This window comes from Galeopterus variegatus, unplaced genomic scaffold (assembly GCF_000696425.1).
Source record: "Galeopterus variegatus unplaced genomic scaffold, G_variegatus-3.0.2 Scaffold152, whole genome shotgun sequence".
NCBI lineage: Eukaryota > Metazoa > Chordata > Mammalia > Dermoptera > Cynocephalidae > Galeopterus > Galeopterus variegatus.
In genome coordinates this window covers 937,916-960,992 of record NW_007726263.1, presented here as the reverse complement: position 1 = coordinate 960,992, position 23,077 = coordinate 937,916, and the positions used below count along the sequence as shown (strand labels likewise).

Genomic DNA, 23,077 nt, shown 5'->3' with positions numbered 1-23,077 from the left:
ATTATAAAACTATTCTAAACCACAATTAGTTTACCAGCTTAGTAGAAAATAAAATGACAACTAATGAAATAAGGCAATTAAAGTAACTTATTTTCACTTGTAAGGTCACCATAGTAATGGGAATTCCTTTCATTTTTAAACAAAGCCCTCTCCATGAAAGTATTTGGGATAAAATTATTATTTGCTTAGAGAAGGAAAAAAGGGATGGATGCTCAAATTAATTAAATATGTAATTAAAATTATACCCTCAGGGCCGGCCCCGTGGCTCACTCGGGAGAGTGCGGTGCTGACAACACCAAGGCCACGGGTTCGGATCCTATATAGGGATGGCCGGTTTGCTCACTGGGTGAGCGTGGTGCTGACAACACCAAGTCAAGGGTTAAGATCCCCTTAACGGTCATCTTTAAAAAAAAAAAAAAATTATACCCTCTATATGAAAAACAGAAATTTAATCTGGAAACCTAGGCAGATTTACAGATTCAAGAATCAAAATCAGTAAAATGGGTTGACAATCTATAAGCAGTTAAAATTATAGCAGAGAAAATTTAGGCAGTTACAGTGACATTCCCAATAAGAGGTCCCTACGTTAATTTCTAACACTGATTATTAGCCCAAAATAAACCAAACCAAAATAAAAACTTTTACATTTCATATAAAATTAGAAAAAAATGTAACAAGATAAATAAATATACTAAAGTTTAAGTATTTTAACTTTTTAGCTCACAGGGTTGAAGAAGCATTTATGAATACATTTATTAGTCAAAGGCCTAATTTATGTTAAAAAGACATTCTGAAAATAAAATGTTCTAGAAGCAAAATTAAGTTCCATTTCACCTTGAAAATTTAATTTTAACGTTGTTAATCATTAAGGCATTTTTTTTCCAAATGCTATCAAATTCATGGGTCAATTGTTTTTAAAGACACTTAAAAGGATCATACATAGCAGACTATCACAGAAGTCAAAAACAAATGGGTGAAGCCCTCCTTTGGTTACCCATTAGAAAGTGCTTCCTCATAAAACAAATACTGCTTTGACTAGACAACCATGCATCACCTGGTATTTTTCAATTAGCATAGTTGACTAATCTACATACGTGAGTACTAGTTAAATACTTATGGGTCTATTAGCCAAATAATAAAGGGGCAAATTTATTTTTTATTCAACTGTAGCATATGGCAAATATACCCCCTAATTTTCTATTTTTCAGTGCATGCCAAGACTATTCAAAGGGAATTTCTAAATTATTTAGCCAAATAATAAAGGGGCAAATTTATTTTTTATTCAACTGTAGCATATGGCAAATATACCCCCTAATTTTCTATTTTTCAGTGCATGCCAAGACTATTCAAAGGGAATTTCTAAATTATCCAATAAATTGATCATAACATTTTTTTATGTGTGTATATATATATATATATATATATATATATGTGATTAATAACTTTAAAAATACCATGGGTTTTAATTTTATATATCACTAGGTTTGGTCAGTAGGTTCCTATAATATTTTTATGGCCTCTGAGAGGTATAAGCTTGCCGATTTCATCATTTATCTATTACAATGTATGCTAGGTTTATATCTTTGCTCAGAAGGGCAACTTGAACCAAGACTATTATGTAACACAGGCCCTAACACTCTTTCACTCTGAGATAGTGAATTATCATTACAAAAGCCACTGTTCTCTGGAAAACACAGCTTGGGCCTCTGATGGTATTTCAATCTATATGTATCAGTCATGCAGCTATCAACTGAAAAATAGGTAGTTAGTGAAATTGTCTCACTTGGACATGCAGAAATAGAGTCTAGTTCTGGTTGGCAAAATGCATCAATAACTGCACCTGAGTTTGCCTGAAAACCATTAGTTGAAGAGCTAAACGAGTAGTTTGGTATCTTGCCAACATGCTCATCTGCTTGAAATGTTTCTTTATGTGGTTCATCATTCATATATGTACTCACTCCTAAACTTGGTTCTAAACTGTGCTTTGGAAGAATAGAAGAGTTAGCTTTAAGTTTGACATCAGGTGGAGATTCATTTTTCTTTGACTGTGGCACACTGGTTATAGCATATTTCTTTGGTGGCAAAGGGGGTGGTGGATTCTGGCAAAAGAGTTTTGGCATCTGACAACCATCAGACCTGTAGGTTGACTGAACTGAATGTTCCCTAGATAGAGAATTCTCAGAATAACATTGTTCCATCATATTTTGCTGCTGGGTGAAGGGAGCACTTTCTAGCTTTAACCCAACAGTTCTCACTTGTGAAGACAACAATGAAGATGGTGAGACTATTTCATTACTGTTCACTCTCTTCCCAGAAGCAGAATTATCATCAGTGTGAAAAGGCAAACCTGTTCTCTCAGAATTTTCTATATTAAGCCACTCAGAACATTTGCATTCACTTGGTTTTCCAAGTTTCTGTTCATCTGACTGGTGGATATGTTCTCTTGCAGTATCATCCTTGAGTATTTGTGGGCTGGACGAAGGAAATAACTTTCCACTGGTTTCACATATATGGGACCTGGAATTTGAAAATAAAATCAGTGATAAAACACCATTTGCAAATATGCAAAACGGGGGAAAACAAACATTTGTCCTTTAGTTTGATTTTCCCAACATATGGTTTATATTATTTTTGCAACAAAACAGAAATGGGAAGATATTTGTAACCATTAACATTTTCATCTCTCTCCAAACCCAAAATCTTTATGCCAGAATACAAGAATGCTTACCAAAAACACCATCATTACCAAAATCATATCTTTAAAACTCATTTCAACTTACAAACACTGAAATTATATTTATTTGTGACAAAACACAGCACAGAACTTAAGGAAAATATTTACAAGCAAACAATTCAATACCCTAAAAGACTTCCCCACGAACATCCAAAAGTTTAAGGGCAATAGAGTTAGGGACACTTAAAATCTGATATACAGTGCTATAAGGATAGTAACAAGAGTACTTCAAAAAGTTTGTGGAAGAATTGGGCCGGCCCCATGGCTCACTCGGGAGAGTGCGGCACTGGTAGCGCCAAAGCCGCGGATTCAGATCCTATGTAAGGATGGCCAGTGTGCTCACTGGCTGAGCATGGTGCCGACAACACCGGGCCAAGGGTTGCGATCCCCTTACTGGTCCCAAAAAAAAAAGTTTGTGGAAAAATGAATTAAAAGTTAATACAAATCTTTCCATGAACTTTTTGAAGACCTCCTTAAACTAATTTAAAATAATTTAGTCAGTCAAGATTACCTTTAATTAGGTACTAACTAATTTCTAAGGTAAAGATAAATGATATCTCATTGCCAGTTATTTTTCTTATATCAACAACATGGAGTTGAGTTAGAGGAGAATGGTTAAAAAGAGTTGAGGTTTTGCTAGGTAGATAGAGCAATAATAAAATCTCAATTCCATTGCTTTGGGCACATTACCTAATCTAAACCTCAAATTTTCTCTTTTGTAAAATACCATCTACCTCATAAGAATGCTGTGAGGATTAAAACAGACAATCAAGTATTGCACCTGGTACTTTGTAGGCCCTCTATCTTCAGGTCCTCATCCTATTAATGATTCCCAGTAAGACAGGTATCATAATATGGTGAACCTATTGCTTTCAGAGTAGTAATATGTATTTATACCTTTCTGATAAGTATTATAGTAAGAGTTACTATAATACATGTATTTAGGAAAAAAGTTTTAATATTTCCAAATATCTATGATTACCTTCTTATCAAATGATTTTTTATTTGTAGATGTGATTCTGGGTAGAACTCATGAGATTTATATCCTGCTTCCAAGTTAAAGCCTGGGGTGGGGAATGGGGAGGAGAGAGAAGGAAAACAAAATTATTTAAATAATCTTATAGAATTTATTCCATTTATACTCCTCTATAGTTACATAAAGTTTTCTATAAACAGGTAATTCTCTTCCAATTAAAAAACAAACAAAAAAATTAATTCTTCAAGAATCAACTCAAAATAACACCACTTTATCAAACCGTTTATGCAAAATTAATGGTTCTTTCTTCAGTTTATTATCATTTGAGGCTGTCAGAAATGCCAGAATAGTGCTATTCCTGCTGGGTCATGTGGAACCATGCCTGTGCTTCCCCTGTTATATGAGAACTGATCTTTACAGACAAAATGCTATGAAAAAAAATCCTGCATTTGAAAATACCTGGCTTAGGTTGAAGTTTGGATTCACTACTTACAGGTTAGAACCTTTTTTTTCTTTCTTTTGCTGGCTGATACAGGGATTGAACCCCAGACCTTGGTGTTATCGGCATCACCCTCTAACCGACTGAGCTAACCAGCCAGCTTTGGGTGGGTAACTTTAGGCAAGCCTCTTCCCCCTTACAATCTCAGTTTCTTCATTTATCTAATGAGATAATGGTAATCCATTTTACCTACCTCATAGGAATATTAAGAAGATCAACTGAATTAAAACAGGTGGGAGAGTAGTATGACAGCACATGAAATATTATACCACTACTAATTAGCTACCATTTATTCACTGCTTACTCAAGTTGTAAGAAGTTGATACTATTTCATTTACTCTTTACAAGCTTATGAAGAAATTACTATCATCTCCATTTTACAGATGAGGAAACAGAGGCTTAGAAAGGTTAAGTAACTTACCCAAGGGTAAGCAAGGGTACTTCAAAAAAGTTCATAGAAAAATAGAAAGAAAAGATAATACAAACCTTTCCATGAACTTTTGGAAGACCCCTCATATACAAAGCTAACAAATGCAGAACTAGATCTGTATGATTCAAAAGTCCATGCTCTTAACCACTGTGCCATATTTCCCCCTTATAATTGTTAACTTATCACCAGTTCTGACATATAATAGGCACCAAATAGTTTTTTAATTTAATTTTAATGAAGTCTAATGATAACTTACAATGTGACTTCTTTTACTTCCAAGCCTGGGACATTGTAAGATTTCAGATTCAAATTAATCATCTCTGCCTCCCCCAACCTTCGTTTTTTAACTACACCTACCTAGGATTAGGGCCTAAAGTCCAATATGGTGCCACATAAAAAACAGTGGATCTACTTCTATTTCCCTCTAACATGATTCAGGTAGAATTCACTGAAGGTCTTTTAACAATATTAACGTTCAGAGTAAAACATTATCTACATTTGGGTCTCTCTCTACAAAGTATTACTTTAGAATAGCTCTAATAAAAACAACTACTGCCCTCTAATCTTTAATACATGTAAATGAAATTAATTTCCTGACTATAGATACAGTAGGCCCAACCAAATTAACAAAACTCTTAAAGCTTATTTTATAGGGAAAAGATGAAGAAAAAAGAACAAAGACATTTGGATTTATATATGAGTTTACCTAAGACCATCCCAGTTTTTCATACCCCCTTATGGGAGAGGAGGTTCTTTGCATCTGAGAACCTGAAGGTCTACCAGTAGCTATTTCCTTTGCTGATAAACATGAGGGACCTAAAGCTCCAGTATACTGACAGAAAAATCACAAGCACCCAGGTACAGACAAAGCACAGACACATCTTTGGAGTTCAGTAAATTACTCTGTGAGCACATCACCCACTTATCTTAGAAATGAAAACTAGAAAATAGTATAGAGTTATTTTAGTCATGTATCCCCACAATAATAATAGCTACAATTTTCAGAATGTCCAGTATGTACTGAGTCTTATTTTAACTGAGCAGTTCTCAAAGTGTGGCCACAGACTCCTGGAGGTCCCCAAGACCCTTTCAGAGGGTCTATGAAGTCAAACTATTTTCATAATGATACTAAGATGTTATTTGTCTTTTTGACTCTGTTAACATTTACACTGATGGTGCAAAAACAAGGATGGATAAAACTGCTAGCATAAATCAAGTCAGTGATACCCAAACTGTTCTAGTAGTAACTGTATTCTTCACACACTTGGGGTTGAAAAAAGAAAAAAGCCAGTTTCATTTAGGAATGCTTGATGAAGCAGTAAATTGTTTAGTAATTACACATCTTTTTATTAATCTGTGTGAGAAAATGGGAAGTATGCATAAAGCACTTTTGCTGCATGTACAAGTATAAGGGTGGTTTCACGAAAAAACACTTTATAGGGTTGAGTTGTTAGCTGAATTCAGCTGGTTTTATCACAGAACACCATTTTTACCTGAAAAGACAACAAACAAACTTTGGACATTCAGACTTGGGTATTGGCAAAAATTTTCTTGTAAAGGAAATGTGACCCTGTCAGTTCAAAGAAAACAACTGGCAATATTTATTGCCCATAATAAAAACCAAGCTTTTAGATGAAAGTAAGAATTTTGGAAAATTTGTTTCTACCACCATGAGTTTTGCAACTTCCCTTTACTTACAATGACTTTCTGCTAATATTTGTGGTGATATTAACAAACATGTTTTAAGAAAGATATTACATAATGAAACTATCAACATTTGGAAAACTTGCAAAACTTGTGTAACTTGCAAACCACATAGGGATGATACAAAATGAAGCATGGATAAAACATCGTTGGAAATACAAAACAGACAAATATATTTTAATGTAATGTAGTATGAAAAGTTAACTACTATGGTTTCAGATTTCACAGTGGTAATCTTGAAGAAACTACCACTTGGTGTTGGTGCAGTATTAAAGATTATCTGCAAGTTCTAAGAGAGGCTATTAAAATATTCCTTTTTCCAACTATATATCTCTGTGAGGCTGAATGTTCATACATGAAAGCAACATTATCACAACAGTCTGAATGCAAAAACAGATATAGAATTCAGCTGTCTTCCATCACACCAGGTATTACAGAGATTTGAAAAGTATAAAATAATGCCATTCATCTCACTAATTTTGTTTTGAAAAATAGACGATTTTTATTAAAAATGTTATTTATGGGGGCCGGCCCGGTGGCACACTCAGTAGAGTGTGGCGCTTGGGAGTGTGGCGGCGCTCCCGCCGAGGGTTCGGATCCCATATAGAGACCAGTCTGCTCACTGGTTGAGCACGGTGCGGGAGCGACACCGAGGGTTGCGATCCCGTTACCGGTCACGAAAAAAGACAAAAAGGAAAAAAAAAATGTTATTTATGTTAGCATGTAATGGATTTATTATTCTTTAAATGAATAAATAAATTCAAAGTTTTCAGTTTTAATGCCTAAAACAGCAAACATTAATAGATACAACCTATAGGAACAAAACCTCTTTGAGGCCATCAATCCTTTTTTAAGAGTATAATGACACCCTGAGGACAAAAAGTTTTAAAATTGCTGTTCTAGTTGACAACAATAGTTGTCTTTTTAAAACCTCAGTCACAACTATTCTGTGAAACAATTCCTCTTTTTATATTTGAGGAAACTGAAGCTCAGGGAAGTTAAGTGACCTAACCAATACTATATAGCTGATAAATGGCTACTTCCAAGTTGCTACATTCAAGTCAATTCAGGGTTAACTCCAAAATTAGTGCTCTTGCTACTATGTGCAAGCTCTCTTTCACATATGCCATTAATATACAAAGTCATTATACTAAATCTCCTTCTGATGAAGCTAGGCTATTAGTTTGAACACCAAAAACATGATATGCTTAAACATGCTAATGTCCACAGAAGATACCAAAATATATGGCATTAACTTGAATTGTAGATTAATTGCCTACACTTCTGTATATTTCTAGTAAGTTTTTCTGCATTTTCCAGTATTTTCAGTTGACCTTTTCATCATGTTCACTTATCCGTTTCCTTTCATTCTCCAGCTTCTAATATACTATACAACAAATCTATGAATTGAAGACTATGAAGAAAATGAAAGAAAACAAAATCAAATTTATTAAAGCAGTGACTTCATTTTTTAAACAATAACAGAGAACTTTATCATAGATGCCTTTTTAATCCCTAAATTGATCTTGTGGGTGCATTTTTTAAAACTACCCTATCACTCAAAATTCAACTGGAATCTACAATTGATCAAAGTATGTAAATATTTCCCCCCTCTGAAAAAAAAAAATCTATATTTGATTATGACCAGGCTCTGCAAGTTAAATCTTGGAAGCAATTTCCAAGAAGAAGTCATGTAATATGCATGAGAATTTAAGACATATTGCTCACTTAGTAAATAATAAAAACTTAAGATAGTAGAATGAGAGGAACTACAAGTCTGGCATTCATTTGTTTAAGATTTATCAATCTTACTTTCACTAGATTGGCAGTAAGCTCTTTGATGGTATGATATGTGCCTTTTTAGTTATTGTTTTCCCAGATGCTAGCACAGTATCTAGCACACAGAGGACCTTCAAATGAAAGTCTGCAGAATGAATGAACAACTGCATGAAAAACATACTGGTTTTCTTCTTTTAAATTTCTCCCACCCTGCCCACCATGTTCCTAACTTGCTGATGCAGGACCAGATAAGTATGAATTGAGATAAATTCTTTTCTTTCCCCCACCTATCTCAAGTCTACAAGTGCCATACTAATAAAACCTTAAAGATAAAAGACAGTAAAATTTACCCTAGAGTCTCTCTAGAAGAAATATATTATTTTTCATGGCATCTATGATAAAGTTCTCTGTTATTGTTTAAGAAAGTAGTTGCTCGTAAGCCTGACACACTGCCTGAGACTCCAAAACTCTGCCACTCTCTTCAACAGCTATTTTATGATTTTTTTTTTAAAAAAGTAACAAGATGTCAAAAAGAACCTCAATAATTTTTCAATGTTTAAAGCTTGAAAAACTTCTAAGTTAAAATAACATTATAATTTTCCATCCACTGTGATTTTTAACTTCAGAATTTTTATTTTACTTCTTAGCTTATCTATAATTTCAAGTTTAATTTTCACAAACAAGAAAAAAAAATTTTAATTCTTAAAAAATTATTCTTTACTTTTACTAAACTATCCACATAATGGGCAGCAGGAGGCAGCAGAGGTTTTATGAAAATGTTTGAAATTTTAATATCACTATGACAGGCATTCAACCAAGTGGTTTGACTTCAGAATTCCAACTAACTTAAAAATAGATGTGTTATTTTTCTCTTCTGCTGACATAAACATCCATGTGTCTTTATGGGGAATTTTGGCTCCACGTTCTTTGTGAATCTATGATAGTCTGATTAACAGTAGGCACAGAAGAAACCTCAATGTCAAGACAGGAAGCTTTATTTAATAATGCTGATTTTGATATTGTATCCAAAAAAACCCAAAGCACATTATTGAAGAAATCAAAATATATATTTCATCTGAAAAGATGACCTAGGTTTAAAACAGACTTATATAGCAATAAAATTAACTGCCAGTCTAGGCAATGTAATCTTTCCTCTTGTTGTATAGAGAGATTTCAAAATATAATGGTAATACTACAATTATGAATTCTAAACATTCAAGAAAAATAACCTAAAACAATAACATAATTTATAATAAAAATACATTTAAATAAAATTTGAACACTTCAGAAAATCACAAAATTTTAACTGGATAAACATATCTATATCTATATCTATATATATATATAGATATATATATATATATATTTTTTTTTTTGCGGCTGGCTGGTACATGGATTGAACCATGGATCTTGGTGTTATTGGCACCATGCTTTAACCAACTGAGCTAACTGGCCATCCCTGGATAAATATTTCTGCTATATTTGTCATATATCCAAAGGAGAAGAGATACTTTAGTATATAATACTTTAGATACTTTAATATATAATAATCCACACTATCCAGCACCTATATTTTGGGATGTTACAAAATAAAAAGGCAGGAACAACTTCTTTCTCACTGGGATAATAATTTAAAGGAAAAGCAAATATTGTTATTTTGCTAGAAATTAGATTTCAATACTGAAAGTTTATAGTTTTAAAAAAAAAATCTTAGATAGCCATTTGGTGGTGCTGGGCCAAAGCAACAGAGAAGAAATTATGTGTTAATACATTGCCTTTCAACAATCTATGAAACTCTTACAGAAAAAAAAATTTATGTGCATGGAAACAAAATTGATAAAAGTACCTCCTTCTCTAAATACACTTTCTAACGTATTTGTTTTAAATGAACATACTCTGTAGTTTGCAAAAAACATCTTAGAGAAAATTATCAAACTTATGCTCATGTACAAACTCTTTCAATAAAATTTTTCATTTACTAATTAGGATTTAATAACATTACGGATAGCGTATTTCACTTAAGAAAGTAGAGGTACAGGGCTGGCCAGTTAGCTCAGTTGCTTAGAGCACAGTGCTGATAACAACAAGGTCCAGGGTTTGATCACTGTTACTGGTCAGCCACAAAAAAAAAAAAAAAAAAGCGGAGGTACAGACACTTTAATAATAAGTATTAGGGAATTAACCGATTTTTTGACAACTGATTAATTTTTTTTATCATTTCCAACATCAGGATTCTCAGCACGAACTAACCCGGACTTCTAGGATCAACTTGGATTAAGCCAAGTATTGTGGACTCCAAAAGCAAATGGCAGAAGTTCTTGAAAGAAATAATTCCTTTGTGATTTTTTTATGTAGAAGAGTACTTCAAAAATTTCATGGAAAGATTGTATTATCTTTCAATTCCATTTTTCCAGGAACTTTGAAGGATTGTATTCTTTCAATTCCATTTTTCCACGAACTTTTTGAAGTACCCTCATATACCCTTAAATATCCTAACCTATATATTTATAATAAATGTTAGACATGACAGTTCAGCTACTTCATTTCACAGACAAAGGACTGAGAGGTAGGGTGACTTGGCAGAGTCATACAGTGATTTAGCTGACACCAGAACTAGGGCAGGCACACAGCACTTCTGACCCCTGACCCATGTGCTTGGGTCCCCTGACCATCATGTTGCCTTCAGAGTTGGCTATAAAACTCGAAGCTTGGTGACAGCTCAGGCAGAGTTACCTCATAGAGAGTTCATTAGGTATGAACTACTTCAACTATCCCACCACAATACCTGCACTCGCCTATATCTCACCCATTACAAAAAAGCTGTCATTCCTTTAATTCAAAGCCCATCTCTGTCCCTTTGGTTCCTTCTCATTCTACCTCTAGGATCTTACTCCATCAATTATTGTTCTGTTCTATTCTTCACATCTTACCCTTAGTAAATTATTAGCTCCTTATCTTCTGCAATATAAATGCCCAAGCCTCTCCATTTTAAAAAACGATACAAAACCAAACGTAAGCACTAGATTTCATTTTCTCCTCTAGCCTCTTTGCTATTCACAGCAAATTTTTTTTTTTTTTTCCTTTTGTCTCTTTTTTTGTGACCGGCAACGGATCGCAACCCTCAGTGTCGCGCCTGTACCGGACCAGGACCGGCAACAGGATCGCAACCCTCGGTGCTGCCCCCGCACCTCGCTCAGCCAGTGAGCGGCCGGTCTGTATGTGGGATCCGAACCCTCGGCGGGAGCGCTGCTGCGCTTCCCAAGCGGCGCACTGTAGCAGTGCGCCACCGGGCCGGCCCCACAGCAAATGTTTTGACAGATGAAATTTGCTTCTTTACTTTTACATACTTTTCATTCTACTGTAACTTTTTTCCAACTTTTTATTTGGAAATAATTTCAGAAAGTTCAGAAAAGGTGAAAGATTAAAAATAGTACAAAAAGTAGCTGTGTATCCTTTATCTAGAATCACCTAGTAACATTTTACCTTGTTTTTTTCCTGAAGAATTTGAGAATTACAAATATCATGGCCCTTTACTTCTAAATACTTCAGTTCCACCTCAATCTTATTTCTTTTTCTAATGTTCCTCTAACATTGACTGCTTTTACTATATCACTAATGACTTACTAACTGCTAAATCAAACTGGCACTTTTTAATCCTAATTCTGCTTAGTCTGTGGCCACTCTTCTCCTTAAAGCTCTGTTTCCCTAATTTTCCTGTAATATCCCCCTCTCCTATATTTTCTCATATCTTTCCAGCTACTCCTTCTTATACCTGTCTACAGCTGCTCCTTCTCTGTAGCCTCCACTTACCCTCTTCCTCAGCAAACCCCATATTCCTTGTCTATTCTTTGCCCTTCAAACTCCAGTTTTCCTGAATGATCTTGTCCATGTCTATGGCATTCAATTCCCATAAATGCTGATGGTTACCAAATACATAATCTTTCCCAAGTTCCAGACTTATGTTCTTAACTGCCTAATAAATCTATTTACCTACATTGTAAACTCAACAAATCCAAAAATAAACCTGGCATCCCTCCATCCTCCCAAATTTGTTCCTTCTTCCTATATTCCTTATTTTGGTAAATGGTGTATCTAGTTACATAAGTCCCAAATATAGCTATCCCTGCTTCCTTCCTTTCTCTCATCTGTACACCTGTCACAAAAGCTAACTGATTCTCCTGCCCACATATGCTAACAATCTGTCAAATCTTCTTTCTTGACATTGGTACTGTCCTCATCTTTTTTCTCCTAGGAATTACAATAATCTTATAACTAATTTTTCTTCCGCTGCTCCAAAATTCACCCTCTACTCTACCATAAAGAATCTTTTCTAAAATGCAAATTGGAGTATGCCATTCTCCTTGTCCTGTGGTGCCTCTCCACTTCCTACAGGATTAAAAAATAACACAAAGTTTCATCCTGATTTGGCTTCTCTCTCTCCCTCTTGCCATCATCTTATGATTTCCAAGTATACACTCCAGCCTTGCATATACCAAACTCCTTGTATTCTTCAAATACGTGATATTTTCTTCTGACCTCATGCTTTTGAACGTATTTCATCTACCTTCAATGTAATTTAAAGCAATTAATATTCCCTCCATTAGAAATTCATTTTTAAATAGGAGTTAAAACATTCCAAATGGCATTGTGGCAATCTGAACAATTTTCCTAAATAATAGCTTTAGGCAGTTGAGGATGGTTTTTTGCTACAGAACCCATAATAAAATAGGTAGACAAGCCTATAAAATATCTCTAAATGAAAAAAAAGAAATAATTACAATGGGATTATTATAGATTTTGGTTTTCCACCACTAAATATACTTGCATAGACTAATATTAAAAATTGACTTAAATGTCAAAAAAATATAAAAATAAAAAAACTTCTAAGGCTCCTTAACTTTTTAACTCTTTTAGGTATTGATGGAAAATTATTCTACAGGTCATTAATGTAAGTAAGCCCTCATCTTATAAATGAGAGAAGAGAACAAAGAAAATCATACACAATCACAAAGAATTTAATTACACTGTGCCTTATGCAGGGGAAAAAACTCACACAAGGCAAGTTTTCAATGTGGGAAGAAAAATTCCTATATCACTTTTCCACATATTCACATAGACTGGGGGAGGCAAATATACACAAGTATCACAAGATGTGACATTAATAAAGGTTCTCAAGGCAAAGACTGGCTTAGAACCATGGTGAACTTGGAAGTTTTTTTAAAAACAAAAAACAAAATAAAACCTTTAAAATAGTACAATTGTACACTTTACGTAGTTAAATAAAAAGTGGGTTACAAAAAATCACAATAAGATACTTATCAAAAAAAAGTTACAAGTGTTGGCAAGGATATGGAGAAATTGGAACCCTTGAGCATTGCTTGTGGAAATATAAAATGGTACAGCTGCTGTGGAAAACATTATGGCAGTTCCTCCAAAAATTAAATGTAGAACTACCCTAGGATCCAGCAATTGCACTTCTGTTGGGTATATACTCAAAAGAATTAAAAGCAGGGCCTCAAACAGATATTTCCACACAAATGTTCATAGCAGCATTACTCACAATACCTGTAGCCAAAAGGCAGTAACAACCCAAATGTCTATCAGTGGATGAATAAACAAGATGTGGTATATCATAAAATGAAATATTATTAAGACTTACAAAGGAATGAAGTTCTGATACATGCTACAAGATGGATAAACCTTAAAGTCATTATGCTAAGTGAAATAAGCCAGACACTAAAGGACAAATATAGTATGGTTCCACTTACATGAGGTACCTAGAGTAATCAAATTCATAGAGACAGAAAGAATGATGGTTGCAGGGGCTGGGGTGAGGGAAGAATGGGGAATTGTTCAATGGGTTGAGAGTTTCAGTTTGAGAAGATAAAAAAGTTCTGGAGATGAATGGTGGTGATGGTTGTACAACAAAGTGAATGTACTTAATGGCACTCAACTGTACATTTAAAAACAGTTAGAATGGTAATAAGTTTTGTTATGTATATTTTATAATAAAAAAGTTTTTAAGTGTGTTACATACATGCTCTTCCATGTTAAACGGAGAAACATACTGCAAAACTCTTATAGCAATGCACTCTTGACCATCAAAATCTCTATGACCTTGAGTTTTTATACCTACCAGGAAGCAAGCATCATTTTGTAAAGAGTACTGAACCTGAAGTTATTGTTCAATCTCACTTACTTCTACTGTGATTTCTGGCCACCTTTACTGTTTCCTGTGATACGTGACTACCAGACTTTTATCAGATTTTTTAAACAGGCGAGACATGTTAATATGGGAAAGAAAGGTTATTTCCTTAACATAAGTGTTTCCTTCTGATATTATACCATTTGATGAAAACACAACCATTTAATATGTAATCATTTTCAGTGTCTACAACCTGAAAAATAATCTCCACCAAAACCTTAAGGATGATAAAGACTAAAACAACATTAAAATTCATTGTTCATGGCTATTTTTTATTAGGAAAAATTATATCCCTTCTGTTCCTCTGAATTCCAAAATTTGAAAACACTGTTTTTGATTACAACATCAATAATTTCCTTGCTCATCATTTTCCTTGACCCCCTTCCCCCCAAATTCTTTAGGTATATCCTTCCCAAAGCAATCCTGAATCCTGTACACATTCAAACATCTAATTTTCATTGCTCTGGGCCACTACGTGTTGCTAACAAATTACCTATAATAATGCCACACCATTATATATTTATTTACACATTTATTTTTCCCCAACTGAACTTTTCCAGAAGACTATTTACCAATCTTTCTATTTGTTCTTAACTCCTGCAGCAGTCATTAGGGCTGTTCACACGTACTTCAATTCACTTCTAGGCACCTATAAAATTGCATTTTTCTACCGTCTTTGAAATTAGGCCTGGTTATAAGACTTGCCTTGGCTAATGAGATATGAGTGGACGTACATGTGTCACTTCTGGTTTGAAGTTTTAAGAGTTACAGGTGATTCTCCATATTGAATCCTCCAACTCTCCCTCAGTCCACACCCCATTACCCAGGGCCTTGAGTGATTCCTAGAGACTCCACGCTGACCTCCACTGGACATATTTGTGAGCAAGAAACAAACTTGTGTCAAGATATTGAGTTTTTGAAGCTATCACCATAGCGTAGCCTAGAACCTAGCCTATCCTGGCTGATACAGTTCCCCCCTTTTTCAATGCCCAAAGTAGCTATTCCCATTATTTAAAAGCCTTTGACCGCGAACACTCCCAAGTTCCCTCCTTATTACTCATAATCTCATCAGGAATAGGACCATTCTTATCTTCCTTACTTATGTCAGAGAAAAACTGGCCGTTCTCTTTTTGTGACAATCTTACATGTCCACTGTTTAAAAAAGGGGAGGTTACAAATAACAATCTAAAGACCACGGTTTTTAAATTATGAGATCATGACAAAATGGAATACTACTCTGCTATAAAAAAGAATGAAATACTGCCATTTGCAACAACATGGATGGACTAGAGAAAATTATATTAAGTGAAACAAGTCAGGCACAGAAAGAGAAATATCACATGGTCTCACTTATTTGTGGGAGCCATAAATAAATAAATAAATATACAAACAAAGGGTGGGGGGAAGAAGACACAGCAATCACAGCAATTCCTTTAACTTGTCAAGACAAGTGACATGCAACTACAGATAGAACTACCATTCGATCCAGCAATCCCACTACTGGGTATATAACCAAAGGAATGGAAATCATCATGTTGAACACCTGCAATCCCGTGTTCATCACAGCTCTGTTTACAATAGCCGAAATATGGAACCAACCTAAATGTCCATCAATGGATGACTGGATAAGGAAATTGTGGTATATATGCACAATGAAATACTACTCATTCGTAAAAAAGAATAAAATTCTGCCATTTGCAGCAACATGGATGAACTTGGAGAAAATTATGTTATGTGAAATAACCGAGACACAGAAAGAGAAATACTGCATTTCCTCACTCATTAGTGGGTGCTAAGAGGGAAATAGAGAAAGACAAAGAAAAAAAGAAAAAGAAAAAGGAAGGAAGGAAGGAAGGAAGGAAGGAAGGAAGGAAGGAAGGAAGGAAGGAAGGAAGGAAGGAAGGAAGGACGGACTACTCGACAACATTTTTTTAACAGCATATGTTATATAATTGTAACTCAAGGCATTTTAAGCTATAACAATTTTCCTCTTTATTTGTAATGGTATTCTGGCTTTCAACTTTTGAGCATCACATTTTGAGGAAAGAAAATTAGTAATTTCTGGAAAATGCAAATAATAAAACTAACCCATACCTTTCTGGTCAATTTCAAAAATAAAAATAGAAAATAATAATAATAATAATAAATAAATTATGAGATCATGGCCTTTTCTTAGCAAATATAGAAATGTGCTTTCTCTTGAGTAAAAGAAAAGTATTAAGGGCCAGCCTGTGGCTTACTCGGGAAAGTGTGGTGCTGATAACACCAAGGCCACGGGTTCAGATCCTATATAGGGATGGTCGGTTAGCTCACTTGGAAGAGCGTGGTGCTGACAACACCAAGTCAAGGGTTAAGATCCCCTTACTGGTCATCTTTTAAAAAAAGAAAAGTGTTAACAAGTTGCCATAGATAGAGATCTATAGCCTGTTTGAGTCCCACATCATTGTTGTAAGGGCTAGTATCAAAAGCAATGTGTTCAAGGGTTCCTAGTGTGGAACATTAAAATGCAAGCAGCTGCTGGAAAAAAAAAATGATGCAAAGATTTCATCATCTAAATAGAAAAAGTAAGCAATCTAATGCAACTGATACTATAACATCAAAGACATATCCAAAAAGCACATTCAAATAGGCTGCAAACTTCAAAAAAAATTTAGATAGTTAAATAAAAAGTGAGATACAAAACTAATATTAACTTTGTGAAGCAAATGTGAAAAATCTGACATGCACAGACAATATATATACAAAAAAGAATGGTGATTTTCTTCCTTGTACACACACTATATTAAACTATTATATATAATTAGCTTAATAAAAAGAAAATTAGTTTATTGATATCTTAAAGTTATTTTAAAATAATTTTTAAAGCCATATAGGATTTACTCTTAAGTAAATCATAACAGGAAACAATAAATTACTACAATTTATCCTTTACTGCAACTATATATTTAAATGAAATTTTTACCTTCCAAGTGGTTTTTGCTCTGATGGAAGGTACAGTCCGTATGTTCTATATTTAGGTTGCTTGTCTTAATCTGGTCACTAGAAAATAAAACACACCCAAAACACATCAGCTATTACAGGTTATCTTAGTTTATTATAAGACAAAGAAAGAAATAACATTTGTTAAACAATTATTATATGGCATGTGCTGTTCTAGGGGCTTAATATTAATTATTTAATTTACATACCACAAAACTTAAAAGTAGTTATTATCTTCATTTTACAATAGGAGATTAAGGCTATTAAGAGGCTGTGAAAGTCAAATTAATTTGTTCAGTAACTGTGAAATCCAAGTCTGTGTAAAAAAGTCTTGGTCTTTCTACTGTCCTAGTCTACCCCTTTCTAAGTGTTATAAAATTACCCCGCCAAGTAAGTTTCCCTAAATCTTTATTGAAATTTTTATTTTAGTAAAACATGAGCAGTTAATTTTTTGTAAGTCTAGCTTTTTAATAATGAATGTGGTCAAACACCAACTAATATCAAATTAAGATGTTTAAGAAGGATTAAAAGCAGAAAAAGTGGTTAGATTGACCCAATTATCCACTAAGCTATGGGAATGTTCTAGAGGTTATAGAGAGAAGTGTGAGTGTACTGCTAATAGTAATATGATAAATGTATTCTGAATTAATTAATTGAACACAAACTTAGTTATTCGGCTGAATTCTTTTATATTTGCTAAAGGGAAAATATTTCTTCCATGGAACTGGGTTGTGACGATAGAAAATAGCACCAGTTGTGAGTTATAAATGTTAGAGATGAGATAATAAGCGTTAAATATATTAAAGAATTAAACAATCAGCTTACATAGATTGAAGAATTAAACAATGACTGAGATGAAACCAATTTAAATCTATGCTTTAAAACCTGTAGTACACATCATTAATTGACAATGAGGGCAACGATGGTAATATATTTCTGTACTTCCCAAATTTCCTAAAAATATACAGTTGTTATTTTTAGAATCAGGAAATAACTATTAGTAATAAAAATCTGAAATATCAAATAAGCTATAATATGCTAGGTTTCTTCATCCTAAGCTAATGCTGTTTCCATTATACTTAACTGACTCTATACTTTAAAAAAAAATTACTTCGAATAATTAATAAGAGAAGATTGGGGGCAGGTATCATTCATTCAATTTGAGTATTACCTGAAGGATACTGCTTCTTTAACACCTCTGATATCCAGTTCTGCACCATTCCCATCAATAACAGGTGAGTCCAAATTAGCAGATCCATTACTAATGTGATCACTACTTTCATATCCAGATTCTGTCCTCTGCATCTGCCAGTTGTCCCCATGAACTTTACCCTCTATGAGGCCTTTATTTTTCTCTGCTCCTTTTCCATTAGATTCAAGGGAACTTCTGCTTCCTATTTCCTGCTTCATTTCATCTTCATATATGGTCATTAAACCTTTTTGCTTTGGATTCTCTTTTGGCCAATTATTAAAACTCTGATCTTTGTTACATTTAGGTTTGTTGCTGATATTTGCTTTATGTCTTGGACTATGCTGTCTTTTTTCACTTTCACTAAAAATACTATCAACATTTAATGTTTCTCTCATAGGTTTCCAACCTCGGTTCCGGCTTCTATTGCTGCTAATACAGCTGCTTCCTTTATCCCTAGAATCTTGGCTGCTGTCTGTATCATATCCAGTGCCACTGTCACTCTTAACTTTACCAGTTATTTTCTCTCCTTGAGCAAGAATCTGGGATTTATTTGAACTTATTATTTGTGCAGAAGCTCGACTCTGATGGGCACCTCGGTCATGTTTACATGGTCCTTTTCCTTGACTATGATATAGATGTGGATTCCCATATTGTCTAAAGCCATTTGGGACAGGAGGTGATCCAGACTTGAAATGTGTAAGGCCTTCATTGATCACATCTTCAAAGAAAAAAAAAATTAAAGATAACAAATGAACTATTCCTCAGAACCACTTTTTAGTCACAAGCCAGTTACCTAGTTTGTTTGAGAAGAAATGTTAAGTAGTCATAGGTAAAATAATAAGTAAATTATACCACATAATGCTTTGAGATTTAAAAGTGCTTTTTTAGTCCCTATTTATGCTTAATGAGAAGCATTTATAAAAGAAATGTACTTTAAAAAGTGAGCTCTAAGGTAGATAATAAGATTAAAGCAGTTTTTTTTTAAAAAAAACATTCTATCTCACTCATAATTAACAAAACCCATTAAAAAAATATTTTCTACCTCTTATATTGGTAAAGATTTAAAAGCCTGCTAAAGCAATTGCTGCTGAGAGTGTGAAGAAATAGATATCCAATCACTGTTGGTAGGAGTGCAGACTGGTTCAGTCTTTCAGAAGAACAACTGAGCCATATCTGTCAAAATTAAAAATAAACATACTCTGACTCAGTAATTCTTCTAAAAGAATTTTGTGCTATGGCTATGCACAGAAAATATACAAAAGTATATGTAAGAATGTCACTGTAACAAAAATCTTTAATCACTCTTCACAGTCTATCAGTATCAGTTACATTATGCTATGTCCATAAAGAAAAGAGCATAAAAACCATAAATGCTTATAATGAACTGGAAACTATTAATGGTGAACAGAGGGAAGGTCAGAGCTTGCAGGGAAAGAGGCCTTTTCACTTAATTTTATAACCTCCCTTACTATTTGAGTGAATTGCATTTCTTAATAAAAGTAAAATAAAAACATCAAAACACAAACACAAGTATCCCAGGTTAGAATTAAGTAACAACCAGGAAAATGTTGAATTTTTAGATTAATATAGGTGTGTTAAAGAAATAATACTAAGAAACATGTAAATACATAAAACACAGTATCTAAATATATACAGAAATTAAATTATATTAAAGTTATAAAATTCAGTTTTAAAATAAGTTTTTTAGCTGCCCCTTCTTAAATGAATGCTATAAGCTCTTAACTTACCTTTATGTTGGCCTAAATCTCTTCTTTGTCCCTTCTCTAAATCTTTCCTTTGTGAAGAAAGTAAGTTTTTCTGTTCGATGGCTTTCAGAGCACATTCTCTGGAAATGTCTTTTATCTTTTCCCTTTGATCATTGTGGTTTAACTTAACTGTAAAAGAAATCATTCTTACAATGATACAGATCATTTTTCAAATTGCTCAACAAAAGTAAAAACTGAATTATATAAAAATTTTAAGATGTTAAATATCAAAAGCGGAACAAAGTATATAATGAACTAATTTTTATGCTTAACTAAAAACTCATTATGATTTTTTCTGTTACTGGAGATGTACGTTGTCTTAAAACTTCTTATATAGTCCCTAAAACAAGTATAAATGAAAAAAAGATACATACCACTAAAATAATAAGAGCTAAAGAAAACAGTAGTCACTATTTGCCAGGCACTATTCTAAATGTCTTATTCTTTTAATTCTGAGGTAGGTATAATTTCTATGTCCATTTCAGGTAAGGCAACTGAGGCACAAAGAAATTAGAAACTTGACCAAATTCACATAGTTTGTAAGTGTAGAACTGGGAATATGACCCAAGCTGTCTGTTCCTATGCCTGTGTTCTTAAACACATACTCACTGTTTCTGAGCTTAAAAGAAAGCGTCTTCTGAAAAATATTAAATGTCTCAATTTAAGAGAATCAATAATCTATCAGAGGGAAAAAGATATAGTTTCATTATGAATTTTTAAAAGCCTTTAAATTCTTTGCTGATGATAATTGTTAATTCTGGTCTTACTACTCTGATTAAATTGGTTAACTTTATGGTTAGACATTATTTCATTAATATACTTAAAAGTTGCTTACAAAATCATCCTGAACAACATGATTAAGTTTTATGTATTTCTAAACCATAGCTACAAATAATATTGTGGTGCCTCATTTTCGGACCTAAGTCACAGAACTTGCCTTGAAAAATTAAAGTCATGGAACGACAATAACGAGAATTGAATAAAAATGAGGAGCACACTACAGCTACAGTAACTTTGAACTACTGCTGAATTCCCTCATGGAAATTTAGTTTTAGCATACAAGCCAAATTATTAACTCATGTTTTTCTTCTCTAAGTTGATTATTAACTTCTTGAAAGAAAGGCCAAGCTAGAACTTCCTTTGGTAACTGTACAGACTGCCTCAGGCCTACCACAGCTCTGAGTGCATGGAGAAACTCAAACTCTTCTAATCAAATTGGCCAAATAAAACTATAGCTCTCAGAGAAATGCATCAACCAAAAGATAAGATTTTATCTACTTGTTATGTTCTTTTCATGGCCAAATAAAGCTAGTTAAGTACCGTCCTTCTATATGGTTCTCACCAGAAATTAGACTCAGTAAATAAAGAAAGTGGGAGGCTTACTCACTCAGGGATAATATAAAAATCACAAGTTAAACACATACCTGGTCCCCTCCCTCCACTTGTCTGAATGTGGCTCCGATTAAATGATGAAATATTATCGGTTTGAAACTTCTGATTTTCTCTCTGTTTTGCCTGATCACCAAATCCATTTTCTTTTAAATTATCTGTCTTATAAATTGTGGGCTTTTCACATCCTCAAAAAGATAAAACAAAAATGTATCATTCCCTTCCTTCCCATCAGGAGAAGAGATGTTTGAATCTTTTCAAACATTTTTAATACTGTAGGGAAAATTTTTTTTTTGTAGACAAAATTACTTAAAACTTGGATTTCTACATGCTTTGTATTGTGTCCAAACATAGCCTAGCTGCTTTGGACTGTTCCAGTTTACTAAAATCACTTTAAATCTCAACATTTACTGCTAGAAAGAGCTACCAGCCAAGCAGCCTCTTCTACGCTTGTGTGACCATAACAGAGGGCGGCTCCCAAAGGTGCTTCTGAGGCCACTGATGAGGAAAGGTTACTTTCTAAAGATTAAGAAAAAGTACTAGCATTTTCCTGAATTCCAATTTACTAAAACTTAATTTTGAAACTATCCTCAATATTCATTTTATATTCAGTATATCAGTATTCCTAGTTGATTATAATAGAAAAACATTAAAAATTTTGCATAAAAAAGAATTACCCATATTTTCTGCAACAGATTTGTAATGTGACCAGTTGACAACCTGCTTGAGTGCATCTTCAGTAGAAACTGCTGTGCCATCTGGGTTTGCATAAAACAAAAGTAGTGGCTGGAAGTGGCATCGGATGCACTTGGAGACCACATCTTTCCATCTAGTTCCAACCTATTTAAAAAGCACAATGAATAAAAACAAAACAAAATCTTGTAATCAATGTGTTACATGAAAAGGCAGAGACTGAATTAATTTGTATTATAAGAAATTTTAAAATTTTTCAGATTCTAGTAGTTTAATTGCCCATCATATTATATGATTTTGTTTAGTGACTAGTCTAAATAAAAATCTTTAAACATTATAATTTAAACAATTGACGGGCAAAAATCATAGGTTTTCTATATTTCTATATCAAGATTTAATTATCAAATTTTAACAAGCTTTCCACATACATGGCTGATTAACTTTTGACAAAGATTTCAAGGCAAGTCAATGGAGAAATATAAAAGAGTCTGTTCAACAAATGATGTTAGACCAACTGTACATCCATATGAGAAAAAGAACTTTGACCTTATTACCCATAAAACATAAAAATTAACTCAGAATGGATCACATAAAAACTATAAGCTCCATAGAAGAAAACAAAAGAGAAAATCTTTACAGCCTTGGGGAAGGCAAAAATTTCTTAGATGGGATACCAAACAAACCACAGAAAGAAGAAAATTTATAAAATAGACTTTGTCAAAATTAATTAA

The 23,077-nt window shown here is 33.6% G+C and overlaps 1 protein-coding gene across 1 annotated transcript in view; it reads right to left on the bottom strand.

Moving 5' to 3' along the window:
- Positions 1–1,486: 1,486 nt before the first annotated feature.
- Positions 1,487–23,077, bottom strand: part of USP53 (ubiquitin specific peptidase 53) — a 72,994-nt gene continuing 51,403 nt past the window's right edge. The window contains exons 10-16 of the mRNA XM_008592158.1: positions 22,331–22,493; positions 21,689–21,841; positions 20,247–20,393; positions 18,478–19,216; positions 17,290–17,366; positions 3,717–3,798; positions 1,487–2,517 (exon numbers count right to left, since the gene is read on the bottom strand). Of these exons, the coding sequence (XP_008590380.1) occupies positions 1,551–2,517; positions 3,717–3,798; positions 17,290–17,366; positions 18,478–19,216; positions 20,247–20,393; positions 21,689–21,841; positions 22,331–22,493 (2,328 nt within the window). The 3' untranslated portion in view covers positions 1,487–1,550. The remainder of the gene's footprint in view (positions 2,518–3,716; positions 3,799–17,289; positions 17,367–18,477; positions 19,217–20,246; positions 20,394–21,688; positions 21,842–22,330; positions 22,494–23,077) is intronic.